Here is a 15,154-nt window from a genome sequence, read left to right on the forward strand (position 1 = left end):
ACTGAAGCACTAATTAATTACAATTGTTACACTAAAGCTATGGGAAACACCAACACCCTGTCTTTGAGCTGTACATACATTTACTTGCAAAAAAACAAAAAAAACCCAAAAGGAAAACAGCAGGGTTTTTGTTTAACAAAAAGAGTCCAACAGTCCAGTAGTCCAGAACGAATTGGGGCCTGTTGGGATGAGAGAGTGATAGGAGTGCTTTTCCCCTCTCCTGGCGTTTCCCTCTGCCTCTTTATGGAGGGCTGATCCCCTGCTGCAGCCAGTCAGGGAGCCAGAGTTTTCCCAAAACAGGAAGAAGAAAAATCAACCTGCACCAACTTTAAACAATAAACCCCAGCAAAACAAAACTATGACCTACACACATCCAAACGAACTGGCACTTATTCCCATTGTTCAAATACAGTGAATTGTGATATTTTTATGGCATCATAAAGTTGTGTATTGTCACTTAAATGTAACTGCAACATGCTTGAATTAATGAGTACGCATCCATGTAGATAAATCATGAACTGTTACCAGGAAATTGCACACAGCAAACCAATAAATGGAGTCACACACTCCACATCCAACTTGTGCGAGGTGCTAGCTGATAAAAGCCAGTGAAGCACACATATTCAGAACATTGACACTTTTTGTAACGCCGTGTGAGTTTGGCCAAATGTGAGAGGACAGGTGACGTGGTGCTCCACTTGTCCGTAGCTGTTAGTTGTGATGACAGAAGGTGATGGCTTCATCACAAAACCAATAAAATCATTCTAGTCAATGAAGCAGCTTTCCTGTAGTATTTAACAACCGGTAGTTTATTTCAGAGGAGGGCCCAGAATAGCTCTCGCCTGTAAGACGCGTGCACCTTGATTAATCGTCCTGTTAAGGAAATGAACATGACTTTAACCTCTGCCTGTTTGGATGGAGTCCTACTTAGAGGAAGTGCAGATCTGATTGATTTTCCTTCACTTGTGAGTGAACTACACACGGCAATCAATGCAGAAGATTAGCGGAACATGTGAATGCTGCTGTTATTGGATACACTCGCTTGGAAATATTGAGCTCATATCATATGAAGCTCTGACACGCATGCAAACTGAAGTTATGCTTTAGGGATGGCGCCAAACAGAGACAACACAGTTCTTGCCTTTATCTCTTTTCTATGCTAAATGCTTGTTGCTTCTAAGACACAACTCTTATTCGCCAAGGTTGATGTCCTGCTCGCTCTGCTGACAGTTTAGTGCTGTTACCTCTAATAGCATGCAGGTATTAACCTATGCTATGTTGTGCACACTCATTCTTTATCCTCAGCCGCCATTTGCTTGAATAAGACCTGCGCCCGGGGTGAATCCATCACTGTCACGCCCTCCCATCGTACGTTATCTCCCCTTGCATGTACGTCTAATGAAATAAGCTGCAGGTCTCAACAAATCACCATCTCTGTCACTGTCACGCTTGCTTTTTGAAGGTCTCCCTGAAGGAGACAAAGTGCAACAATACTGGATTGTTTTAAGTGATGATCTTGCCAGAAAATGTACTGTATGTTTTAATGGCAACAGAAAAGGGGTCTCATGTTGTAGAATTGTAGTGAAGTCATTTTTTTACCTCCACCAAGGAGGTTATGTTTTCACTTGTATGGGTTTCGTCATCAGATTATTGATGTGTTTGTGTGCAACTTCCTGTCTATATCAACCTGTATTTTCTTAATGATGTATTCTTCATTTAAAAATAGCAGAGCACTCCTGTCATACAGAGGACATTTTACATGCTTCTGCAGTAGGTCCTTAAAGACAGCAGGATGCTCCTCTTATATAGAGAATCTCTGACTAGCATATACATATTAGCTTTTGTTGTAATGCATGCCATTAAGACTTAATTTATGCCTATATTAACCATTTGGTAATATAAAAATTGGGTGTATGGCAGAGCCTTGCATTGACATGATACAGTATATATACAAAATAAGAATAAGAACGACGGGAGAAGGCCTCTCAGCTTTTAGCTTTCTGATAATGTTATGATGTGACACTATACACAGATCCATTCATGTGTAAATGTATGCTATGTTTCCAGATTGAGTCATGTCACTTGTTGCTGTGCCAGCCCTACTCCTTGTTTTGGGCTTGACTGCTCGTGTGTGGACTCTCAACCCCGATGACCCCAACGTCTGCAGCCACTGGGAAAGGTCAGCATGTATACATGAATGAATAAAGATGGTTCAACATTCGCTTGTTCAGGCAGCAGCATCTTTAGTGGAACAAGCGCTCTTCACCAAAGTCCCAGATCCATTCTCGGTCATTATGGTCGAATCGATCTGGCGCAGCTTGCGCCGCAGCACTGTGAGGGATGGGAGGAGTTGCAGCTTCAAATGAAATAAGCAGGCAAATTGATCAGTGTACGCTCATCCCTATCAATCACAACAGCCGGAGAGCCGGAATAATTATTAGCTGTGCTGGGCTGTGTCACTTATGAAAAATAAGATGGAATAATTTCTGTCCTCGCAAGGGGGAGGAAAGAAAACTGTGAAGATATATTACCTGGATTATTGCCTGACCAAGGTGAGGGTACTTAGGATTGCGGTTCCACCTTGTTGGCGTTGATATGAATTCCCTAAGTGGGCTATGCTCATGGGTCTGAGGTCCTCCAATATCCGCCTGCTTCCTGTGCTGCATACATCAATAATATAAATCACCAAAAAGGTCCTTTCAGGCCCTTATTATATTGCTTTCATTGCAGCTATGCACTCATGGGACCTCTACTACGGTGTATTTTCCCTGCAACGATACAAGTCACATTAACTTTGACTGCATTTACATCTTTACATTTGTGTCTCTCAGCTATGCCGTCACCGTCCAGGAGTCTTACGCTCACCCGTTTGACCAGGTCTACTACACCAGGTGCACAGATATCCTTAACTGGTTCAAGTGCACAAGGCACAGGTAAGGGTCTTCGCATTTGTAGTGTACAAGTGCCTTTAGCTGCAATGTGCAAAAAGATTAGGCCACCATTAAAATGGTTGTTGACCATGTAAAATTTGAAAATCACTCAATAGATTGCAGACCTCCACCAAGGAACTATTCACAAAAAGAATTGTGGATTGCTATATTTTTGTTTGTAGCAGGTTACTTCTGGTTTACAGCAAGCAGAAGCAGTGGTGTTCACTCGAGTCACAATCTGTCTCATTGAACTCATCTTTTAACGTCTAATCTGGTTTAAGAACAAACAACGAATGTGTGGATTACATTTCTGTGCATTGACTAAATCCTGAATGCTATATCAGCACTCTTTTTCTGTGACTCAGTCTTGCCACACCGGTCTTACTATTTTTTTTTTTCAGTTTTTATTAAAAAAATAAATTAAACAATTCAAAATGGATTCATTGTACAGTCATCCCTTGCTATATCACGGTTACAATATCACTCCCTCACTATGCCGTTTAAAAAAAAAAGAAATAACAAGTGAGCGCTGTTTCATGGTTGCCTATGGCCTATTATTCGTCAAAAGATATTGATAGACAAGTTATATGTAGTATTCTGGTCACTAGGCATCAGGAATGTTATGAGACATGAAGTTAGATTACATGACCTTTCACACCGTATATAGACTGGCTACTGAGCCAACAGAGCCGAGCCGAAATGCCATAGCTTAGAGAAAAAAAAGTTCTCCTCTCATTCTGTCTGGTAGTTTTGGCCTTCTTTGTCCAGCTTCCACACTCCTTTTGACACATTATGTTTAAATTTTGTAGTTATGGCATAGAAAACCTGTTTACCATCTACTTAATATGTTTTTTAACATTATTAGAGCCCTCTTGACTTCAAATAACACCCCTATAGTGACCTTTACATTCGTACTACCCAATCATAGAATATATAAGGGACTGCCGATGAAAATTAGCCTTTCGGCTAACTCGGGTACATTTACTTTCTGCAAAGAAATGCTGATTAATGTACACTGTCCCTTTTATAATGTACAGTATATATATCATAAGAGAAAATAAGCCATTTAAGACACAAATAAAACTTGCGCTCGTGTGAGTTGCAGTAAATGTGTTCTAGTGCAGGGGAAGCAGGATGGGTGGCGGATGGACAGGAAGTGATGTCGGGGGATCAGAGTTGACTTTTGTCGTGGGTTATGGCCGCAACGGTAGCCCGTGTTATTATTATTATTATTATTATTATTATTACTGTGATTGTGGTTTTTAATTTAAACCTACAATAAAAGATTGTTGTTCCTGCAATCATGTCTCACCGAACAATTACTGACACCTAGTGACCAATATAGAATACTGCATTCACAATTTGAATTGTCTTCTTAATGGCTTAATGGAACATCTTACAATCTTTGCACCATCAACACCATATGCACCATTAACATTCATTTTAACTCAAAATTAGGTAAGGGTATGAATATCTTTTTGTCTTAATTAGACATTTAAATGAATTATAAAGATCACAAATGAGGTGTATGGATTGCAAAGAACATGAGTGAAAAAGACCCTTGGCCAAGAATTTGTCTATAAAGTAGTATTTTACTATGACGAGTCTATGACGGGTCTCTTTTGGTTCCAAGGTCAGATAATAAAACTTCAAACTTTTTAGATTAATTTCTTCACTAATGATTATAAATGCCAACCAAGCCAAAATGATTGAGGTAGCTGAGGTCAAAGATCATCTCAGTAGCTTGATGTTTTTGTTAGATCTCTACCAGATGCTTTATGGACATGACGAGGAAGCGATGGATTCAGGGGAACTTCTTGCTTTGCAAGCTTTTACTTGTTATGACTCTTTGGTACTTACAATCAAAGCAAAGCAAAACATCCCTCTGTTTGTTTTCCTGGCCTTTGGCAGTTGTGACACCAGATATCACGTATCCCTCTCGCTGTGTGTGTTTCCTCAGGATCAGCTATAAGACGGCCTACCGGCGGGGAGTTAGGACCATGTATAGGCGCCGCTCACAGTGTTGCCCTGGTTACTTTGAGAGTGGAGATCTATGTGTTCGTGAGTATGCTTTTGTATGTCTTTTTGAAGAAAAGGATTAAAACGTAGGGTAATTTGCAGATAAAGCAAGGTTTACAATGAATAACCATTCACACTTAATCAGCACCTCCTTCGTTAGCAAGCCACCATCCGTGTGGCTTTACGCGGCTTTAGATGACTGGGCCTGTTTTAACAGAAAGGCTCACCATTTTACACCAGTGGCCGCTCTCTGTATACTCTTCCAGCCAAATTAATTTAATTTAAGCTGTTTAACAATGAGAGAACTTAACGAGCCAAGTAGGTACTGGTGGCAGACTGAGGAGGGGGTCATTAAAACCAATCAGCTTAAAAAGGCAGAAGCCGTGGAAATGAGTCTGAAGCAGGATGCTGGAAACAATCATTTATTGACATTGATTAATTCTATTTTTGTTCACAAATTAGACATAAAAATAGAGCTTTTTTCAATGAAAACTTCCCTCATCCATAAACCCTGCGTATCTACACCCCTGAGGTGTCCTCATTTTTTTCACAATTATACACTGTAAGCTTCCTCTTCTACTCCTACGCCGCTGCACACAAATGGGGGAACATTTGTCAAAACATGCACACCTACGGTCTTACCTGTGCTATTATTTTTTTGTAAACCAAATACAAGACATTTAAAGATGTGATATGAAGTGTAATACAGTATCTGTGACCTGGAAAGTGACGTGTGTGATGTCAGCTAGTAGAGCTGACTGTTAGCTCAGTGCTAGCAGCAGGTTAGCACTATAGAGCGTGGCCAACAGCAGCTCCTGTGCGAATGTTCCCTGCATGTTAATAAAGCAATTGAAGTGCATAGTATTCTACACTGGTCTCTAGGTGTCAGTATTGTCACATTGATGAGACAATAGCCACCAGGAAGTACACTGTCATGCTAACGTGAGTCTATCTTATCTTATATATGGCTAAGATGGCTTATTTTCTATTACTATGTCTATATTGGGTAATAGGAGTGTAAAAATGACTAACGGGATGTTATTTCATGTCTAGAGGGCTGTAATAATGGTAAAAAACATATTTAGAAGTGTAAAATTTGAGCGAGTTTGGTTGAAAAACAGGGCCGCCGTCAACCAAAATGTCTTTGCAGGGGCACTGGAAGGACTTAGCAACTGCCCATACTAATGGTTATACTCATTATTATTATAAAATTTTCAGGACATCTCTATTACATGTATGCTCGTGTGCCATAAATGTCATTTACAGTCTTGTGAAAAAATTTGGGCTAAAATCAGGGATGTCTGCATGTATGAAAAAATGAACCTGGAATCATTTTTGAGAAAAATACGCCTCCAACACGAGAGACTGGCTTCATGCGTGGCGTAACGTGATACTTCAGCAAATCACAAGAGACTTCACCTCAATAACAATCTAAAGGATTAACTCTTCAGTTTTTCCATAGAACTGCAAATTCATTTACTGCAACAAGGTAATAAGATAGCAAAGGAAAAGGTGCTCAGCCTCTGTTCTGACTGCTGAGTACAATATGACTGAAGTGACAGCATGACACACATCAATTTAAGAAATTCCCTACAGGAGCTGCAACATAAATAGATTGCTCCTATGCTTTTCTGGTCACGTAACATGTTTGCGTGGCAACTTGTTTCTCGGCAGACTTGAGGAATTAACTTAAATTTCTTTGTAGAAAGGCGCTTTATGAAAGTAATTACACTTACTTTATTTACAGCGCAGCCTAGACACATCCAATATGGCGTACGGCTCAGCGCTCGATGCGGCGTCTACGTTTATGATTTCAGCCGTGTGGCTGTGTGTTTTGTTAAAGTCCGAAAAAGACATTGCAGCTGAGTACAAGATTTGTCATGCACAAGTTTCCGTGGTGGCACAGAACCGGGGAAGTTTAATACAACCAATCTCATCGTGCATTTGAAGAAGGGTTTTCGCAACGCCACGGCTTTCTGCATGCAAAGCATGAGAAACTTCCACGGGACGTCACTTTAAGAGAGGTGAGTAATGTCAGGTCTGAACGCTTCATTGAGCACACCAAGCCTCGCTACATTATGCCTATCGTCAATAAAACTATACACTTGGTGCATCAAGAAGTAAATGGGTCAGTTTTGGGTTTCTGGCCAGTTTCTGTTGCTGACTCTGAGTAAGACCTAAACAAGCATTTTCTAACATTCCACACTACTAAGCAAGTTAAAAAAAGTATATATGATCTGTGCTGATGTCAGATTGATATCAGTCTCGGCCGATAGTCAAGGTTGCAATATCGGAATCGGATTGGAAATGACACCCCTACTTTCCAAACTATGTTTTTATCCCTCAAAAGGTAATTGAACTCCTACTTTAGACCATTTACACTGCTGTCTCCTTGTAGGAATACTGTGCTTGTCCTTGTTTTGGCTTTACTAGTCTCATGGTGGTACAGCTCCGGGAAGCAAGCCAGCAAGAGTATCGGCCTGTGTGATCATCTGGGGGGCCTCTTGGAGAGAGTCGCAGTTTGATCAATAATGTATTCATTAACCATTTGACCGGCTGCAATAAAGTTATGTATTCATTGAACACTTTTTCAGGCTGTTAACCAGGTGAATCTGCAATTCTGGGCACAGAATTTCACGAGTAGTTAAGCTTTATTTTGATTTCACGTCAAGCTGAGGGGGAAAAACACAGCCCTCTCCAAGCGATGAGGGGTCGATAGGGCAGTTTTGCTTTCTGCTGTCTTTGCAAACTGTTTCAGCCCTTTTAATCCTAGCACTCTCACTTCCAGGATTAAGAGATTTGTACTCCCCGAGCTGTTTTGCATGCAGCGACAAAAGGGGGCATTATAACGTTGATCGACCCAAAATGAACTCAATTTGTCTATTTCAGGACGCTTTATTGGGCATATGTAAAATACCCTGTTTTGTTTTGCTTCACTGTAGCGTTCGCATTATATTTCTTTCAAAGTCAAGTATTTGATTCATTCATTAATTATCTACTGCTTATTCTGCTCAGGGGCTTGGTTGAGCTGGCCCAGCCCTGCTGACTTTGGCTGAGAGGTGGACGATATAGAGCCTCAAATTAACCCAACATGCATGTACCGTAATTCCTCGTTTATTGCTGTCAATTGGTTCCAGACCCAACCATGATAAATACATTTCCGCAAAGCGGAATTCCTTATTTATAAATAGAATATTTTCATAGTAAGAGCATAGCAAACCTGTTTACGACCTTCTAAATATGGTTTTAACTACCCTGTAGACACCTTTGCACATGTATTACCCAATATAGTTGACATTAGATATAAATGAGACATAACATAGACTCACTTTAGCATTGGGAGAGTTCCTTGTTTTTGTCCTGGACAGCATACTTCCTGTGGTGGCTGTTGTTGCGTCAATGTAATGTAATGGCTGCTTAATGGCACCATGTCTGGATGGCTGAAAATTAGTCAGTCATTTTATTTGAAATAGACACAGGGCACTATGTCTAACAGGCAAATGCTCAAAACACCGCATGAACAGTTCAGCACTTCCTAGTTCTCTTCTCCTACTGACTTATTTCCCAAAAGCTGTCTCTAACCTATCATGCAGAATGTCACTGCCTTCTATAGCCCACATTAACATTTTTGGCTTACTGGAACCGATGAATTGGATTTACGTTATTCCTTATTGGAAAAATTGATCTCGTAAGAGTAGGTTTCGGTTAGAGTAGGACAGATAAATGACGCTAACCAAGTTTGGTTACCACTGTACTGATAAGCATGCCAGCCAATGAGCGACATTTATCTTGAGCTGGAATGGATTCCAATTAACCTAATTTACAAAATTAATTAAGAAAATGGAACCAACTGTCACAGCGTGGCACTTTGCATGACTCCAAGAATTAGAGATCGAGGCGAAGTGCATATAAAAATCTTTTAATGCTGCGCTGCACAAGCAGGTGAAGATACTCACATCCATCGGAGTCTTGTAAGACATACAACACAACGAAGAGCAATGAACCTGTGTCATCCGAGTGGCAACGCTGTGCTTAAGGCTGAATCCCAAATCTACCCCTTAGTTCTCCCCCCTTGTCTTCACCCTTATCATACCCCCACCCCTACTCCTTAAAACCTAAGGCCAAGGAGAAGAAGCCACTAAGAAATGGGACACCGCTTGATTCTCATTACATCATCAGCCTTCACCACATGCTGGCTGTGACATAGGCAGATAAGATACTGTAATTACACTGTTCATAATAAATGTTTCCTACCATAAAGTAAGGTGCGTACATGTCTACATTAGTTCAATGTTATATAGCCAACCTCACAACACCTTTTTTAATAAAAGGCACCCATTTTTACAAACTGTGACATTAATTGCAAAGCAACAAACAACTGTAATAAACAACAGCTTACAAGCAGCACTGTAACAACATTTATAAATATAGAAATAACAATATAACAAACTTTATGAATATCAACAAATGTATAAACCTTATCAAGCATTATTTTGAGGTTTAAACGCCTCCCTGTTTTGGCACAGGAACACAGGAAATACAGAAATACCCCATCCAAACCATCACACGGAGTGTGACACCAGCCACACAGCGAAAAAGTACCACTGACACTACATATATATACTGTATATATATACTGTAGGTCATCCAGAAAACAATCTTGAATCATGAAGTGCACCACTGGAGCTCTTTATGAATTCAGTTCAGTAAACTTTGATCTGTCTCAAGTCCTTCAGTACCTTAAACAGAAACTTTCCCGAACTAATTTCCTGTCTAATAAGGCTGCTTATTACAGTTGTGGATGAGGAAGTAAGAGTACCTCGGTAATGACATCCGTTTCTAACATCTTCCTAGGCTGACTGTGTTTTTGTGACTCCAGCCTATGTCCACTGCTCCATCATAATCACCCATCTCATGTTTTCGGCAGCAACGTAATTCCTACTGGAGGAGCTGATGAGATTTTTTTTCCACCAGAAAGGATTTCTGTGCCTTTGATTTCTTTTTCATCCTGGCTTTGTTGCCCATTTTTTTTGCTTCAAATAAAATCATCACCTTCCTCGATAAAAAGTCTGGATATGTTGGATGTGCACCAATAGATTGATTTCATTGATTTCACCATAGGCTCCAGGCAACAGTCGTTTTACTTTTGCCTCAACATGCTACAAAGAGCAACAAAAAGAAAGTACGGCAACAAAAGCACAATTGTGTTAATGAGACTTATGCTTCTTCTTGAATATAGAAGGACACGGGAATAGAACGCTTATTACCGTTGCACTACATTTACCAATTAGCACCATTGTTCATCGTTCTGATAACACCTCTTGCATAATGAGCAAGATTAGGCTTTATCCAGATGAAAGACTCAATTTTCAGATTCTTCAGAAATGGGTTTAGCAGAGGGATTCATAAATTTCAATTAAAATGAACGACCTACTCCTCTTTTATTATACTGTCCCTTTTTTGGGGGAACAGCAGATCTAGGAGGCGCGTGTGCCTCGCCTTTTTTTTTGTCAAAAATTCATTTCCACGCTTTGCGCGTTCCTTCCTGGCCACTGATCAAAATTTGCTGATTGAAACAAAATCAAATCAGCTCGTTGTAGTGACATTGAATTCGTCTCCTCGTTTTGAACACTCTGCATATTGCGGCCTCATTGATTACAGGTAGTCGATCTCACGCCTTCGTCAGCAGAAATGTTGGAGAGCCTCTTCTTTTCTTTTTTTCTGCTTCATTTTAATTAGACACTTTCCTTGCCAGAATACTGATGCTCAGAAATCTGCCCCGCATTATCTTTCAATCTCTGGTTTACCGTTTTTGCCTCGGGAGCATTTCTGTGATTAGCAGCGGCTTGCGGCTGTTTGGGATTCTTCCCTCTTCCTCCTCTTTCCGGCCTCATCCCTCCTGCTGGCAGCGGATTCTAATCGAAGGCTGATTGAGTGATAATCTATAGTCATATGGTTCAGGCATACTGCCAACTCCCGCTGACCTCGCTGCCTGCAGGATGAGCTCCAAGATATACCATATAAAAATAACCCCAAAGCTCTGTGTGTTGTGTGAATGAAAAAATACAAATGCCGTCCTGCTGCCTTATTTTTTTAAGGCATGGTACGAGGACAGAAAACCAAAAAATGCTGAATTTAGACCGGATCCAGCACCACAGGATCAAGTAGCTCTGTTTGTTTTGTTGCCCTTGGTTGTATCATTCAACTACAGGCCAAGATTGTGAACTGCTGATTCCCATCATGCTAGTCTTCTTTCCTCAAGATAAGAAAATGTCGAGAGGCTGATGACCTTGTCTGCCATCTTTGCTTTTTCATGTTAAGTGCCCATTTTTGCGATAGATTTCCTTTTGTCTCATAAAGAAAAATGGCAAAACCCAATGGATCGCTCAAAACTCCCCGAATGTGCTCACAGGAATACAAATAGGATCCCACCGGTCGGGTGCCGTGTTGTTCAATAAGAATGATCAAGACAACAGACACACTCTGCGTAAACACCACAGTGCCCAGCCGCACTATATTAAAGAATGGGTACATGACAAAGCACTGGCTGATCAAATTAGAGGGGATTTACGGCTCGCTCTGTCATGCTCCTGCCTGCTGATAACAGCTCAATCTGGAAAGTAAATAAAAGTATGTGATAAACTGAGATGTTGCTGAATGCCTCCTTCTCTTGAGAAATTGTTTCAGTGTGGTGTCATATAATGGAGATGAATGTTAACTATGGCTCTTTAGCAACACTGTGTGCCATTCACACGTAAACTGTGGGCTGACAAACATACTAAAATAATATAATTAGGGATGATGATCATATCGGTGGGCCTATATTATCGGCCCGATATTGGCATAAAAATGTGACATCGGTTGACATCGGTGTTGGTTTTTTCACCTATAATGAAAGCTGATGTTGAAAAAAGTCGCAACATTGTTGAATTTGCTGCTATGGTGCCTCGTGTAGTTAATACTTTGCACCAGGAGATGGCGGACATCTCTGTAACTTCAATCTGAGCAGCATTTGTGGGCCTGTTTCTCTGCAGAGTTTGGGAGTTTGTGGACTTTGTGGACTTGCGGCGGGGAGTCTGCTAGCCGTGGTTGTCGGGGCACCACAAGTGGAGAAAGGTGGAGGTGACGCCAGGTGGACGCGGAGCTGGACTCCTCGGTGGAGGGTGCGCAGCTGCCGGATTTCTCAGGCCTTTGCTTGCGCGAGTTGTACAGTGTTGTTTGCGGCCACGTCGAGAAGCTAATTGCTGATGCTGCATCCATTGGCTTCATAGCAGACGTGTGTTGAGATGGATGGATAGAGTTGGTTTAATCTTATCGCTCCATGCTTTGCGGGTTTTTTAGGGGTTTGGGATGGATGGATGGATGGATGGATGGATGGATGGATGGATGGATAGATAGATGGATGGATTATTAATCTCCAAGAGAAATTTACATTTCCAGCAGCTCTGCAAAAATGTCATAATGAACTTAATGCGCTGCAATTTGTAATTCATTTGATATATGCCATTGTTAATGTACTGGATTTATGGAATTTTCTGCTTGGCTCCTTTCTCACCATAACAACTAAAAAAATGATAATTTCTGCCTTTAACATACATTATGTCTGGTTAGCCAAGCAGGTTAAAAAATACAATATTCCTTATTCTGCCACTCACACTTTGACAATCACTGATTTAAGAGCCTTTCACTTGTCTGGATTTATCTGCAATTTTCCCTTGTGACTGACAACCACCAATAGTACTATCAGAGGTGGCAACAAGCCAGAATGACACCTGTGTAAAAGACAATGCTTGGACATACACAACATTTACTTCTCCCTCCCCCGATGTATTGAAAGCAATTGTGACTATCTGACAAATATTTCATGTAAACAAAATATTTTGTTCACATCAAGCAGAAACTAGTTTTTGTTTCTTTGCATTTTTCAAAGGCTCTGTTTGCAATATTTTTAATACTACCCTCAGTCACACAAGCCACAAACATGCCTAAAGACACTGTCATTTTCATACCGTGCCCATATTACATAAATGCGCACTCGTCCATCCTAACTAAAAGCATATTATTAATGTTCTACTTGGCATATATTTGGTTCCGAGATTTGAGGTCTGGGAATAATGTGAAAGTGCATGTACACTTCACTGGAGAAGGCCAATATCTTGAGCAGCACAAGCTCTGCAACAGCTCTGTCCTTTGCCATTCATGAATGGATGTGTCCTCCATTTTTGGAGAGTTGTTGAGTGTTTACATGGGAACAATAATACCTACGCTTTCAAAACCTCCATTTTGAGACCCGCTTTTACTCACAAAAATGCAGTTGTAGAGTAAATTAGCATGTTTGTATGTGTTTTCCTTTTTCCCACTGTCTTTCAGACCTGTAACAGAGGCAGGACGAGGGCAGTGTGAAAGGGTAGCTGTGTTCCACCCCACCCGTGTGGGTTTGGTGTGAAAGACAAATAAAAGCACACTACTGTATTATGTCCCTGATGCGCCACTGTTGCGTGAAAGGGCCTCCTAATTGTCACATTTCATGTAAAATAACTCACATTGATGGCAATATCTCACCTTTGCTGAAAAAAGTAAAGGAAAAAAGCAACGGTGGCTTAATGCTGGATCTTCTGTTTAAGCTCTGACACAGTTGTTATGTGGGGTCTCTTTATAAAAGAGGGTTTAGACAAAATGAATAGGAAGATATTTGGTTTAAAAGACAGTTCTCTAGTTTTTTGTGCCGTGGTGGTGTTTTACACTTGTATATGTGTGTGTTAACTGGTGATGACACATCTGTGTGTGTGTGTTGCAGCTCTGTGCACAGAAGAGTGCGTGCATGGCCGGTGTGTGTCTCCAGATACCTGCCAGTGTGAGCCTGGCTGGGGCGGACTGGACTGCTCCAGTGGTGAGTGCACCTTACTCCCACAGCCACTATTAGTCACTTAGACTCATTTATACCTAAATGGCTTTGACAGCCTGTTAGTTTTAGAAGCATTTGCCTCAGTGTACGCCTATCGCAAAGCTGCTTAGCTTTGTATCCTCTCTTCTTAGCAAACACAGCCAACGGAACAGGTAAGTCACTCATTCATTTTCATTTGCTGGTAGTGGAAGTGATTTGCTTGATGAATATAACGGATGGATGGATGGCTGCAGCCCCCATGTGTCTCGCGAGCTCTTTGTTATGGTCTCAATCATGATTAGACTGGTGGTTGTGACTTGTGGCTGTGCAATGAAAAATCAATTTTTGGACTGCAACAAGCCATTATGACGGCCTTTCATTTACTGGGTTTTTATCGCAGTTTCCAACACTAGGTTGAAAAAAAAATGGGAAGGTGGGATCAGGCTCATCTGATCTGCAATCATCTAAATGCCAGACTCTCATGAATGCCAGACAGGAAGGAGGGGAAGAATCTATAATCTCCACCTTTCTGACATTTGTGTCTATAGAATTTTTTTTTCTTTATATTGATAATTTTGGAGATTGCTCTGGTAAATATTCAGTGAAAATTGCTGCAAAATGTACATTTTACCCAAAGGAATATGTAAATCTGACAAATATTTAAAATATGCTCAAGGCAGCATATTAGACGAATGCAACAAAGTCAATAACTACAACTTATCAGCGTTATCTGTGCAGCTCCACACAAATGTGGCAGCCCAACACAACTGTGACTTGTGTATATACACTATACATTCACGACCCCTTCTTAACTCCAAAACGATCTGAACTATCACTTGCTATTGTTTAAAAGAGACACAACACAGTGGTACAAAAACACAACACAAGTTTGCAACTCAAATCTATAAACGGTCCTCACGCTGTGGCTTTGACGCACACTCGCAGGACACTTCATTAGGTACGCCTGCACAATCGAATAATCCAATACGAGAGCCTGTGGTGTAAAACTGCACTCACTATTTCACGACCCTTTGCTTTCTTAAAGGGGCCCTATCCTGATCATTTCACAGACCTTCAAAATCATATTGGCACTATAGTAAGTTTCTTTTAATAAAATGTTCAGGGTAAATCTGGACAGGGGAGCAGAGATTTGAACCCAGGTCTTCCCGATCTCCTGACTGTGCCTGTGTGGCCAACATGCTAACCACTAGACCACCGTGCCCCTTTAAACTTGAGCATTATAATTTTTAAGAAGGAAAACCACACTGCCAACTAGTGTCTTGGTGGTGTTACTGCAGAGCAACGCAGCCTCCCCAGTGCA

The 15,154-nt window shown here is 40.9% G+C and overlaps 1 protein-coding gene across 7 annotated transcripts in view; it reads left to right on the plus strand.

The window, feature by feature from the left end:
- The window catches only part of megf11 (multiple EGF-like-domains 11), a 130,546-nt gene that overhangs the window by 37,407 nt on the left and 77,985 nt on the right, over positions 1 to 15,154 (plus strand). For 5 of the 7 annotated variants that reach the window (XM_054776593.1, XM_054776595.1, XM_054776598.1 and 2 more), the window contains 5 exons: positions 2,068 to 2,179; positions 2,832 to 2,933; positions 4,891 to 4,991; positions 13,747 to 13,839; positions 13,986 to 14,006. In XM_054776593.1, coding sequence (XP_054632568.1) covers positions 2,076 to 2,179; positions 2,832 to 2,933; positions 4,891 to 4,991; positions 13,747 to 13,839; positions 13,986 to 14,006 — 421 coding nt within the window. In that variant the 5' untranslated portion in view covers positions 2,068 to 2,075. The remainder of the gene's footprint in view (positions 1 to 2,067; positions 2,180 to 2,831; positions 2,934 to 4,890; positions 4,992 to 13,746; positions 13,840 to 13,985; positions 14,007 to 15,154) is intronic. The other 2 variants (XM_054776596.1, XM_054776597.1) reach the window with 1 other exon arrangement.

Source organism: Dunckerocampus dactyliophorus, chromosome 5 (assembly GCF_027744805.1).
Source record: "Dunckerocampus dactyliophorus isolate RoL2022-P2 chromosome 5, RoL_Ddac_1.1, whole genome shotgun sequence".
In the NCBI taxonomy this organism is placed as follows: Eukaryota; Metazoa; Chordata; class Actinopteri; order Syngnathiformes; family Syngnathidae; genus Dunckerocampus; species Dunckerocampus dactyliophorus.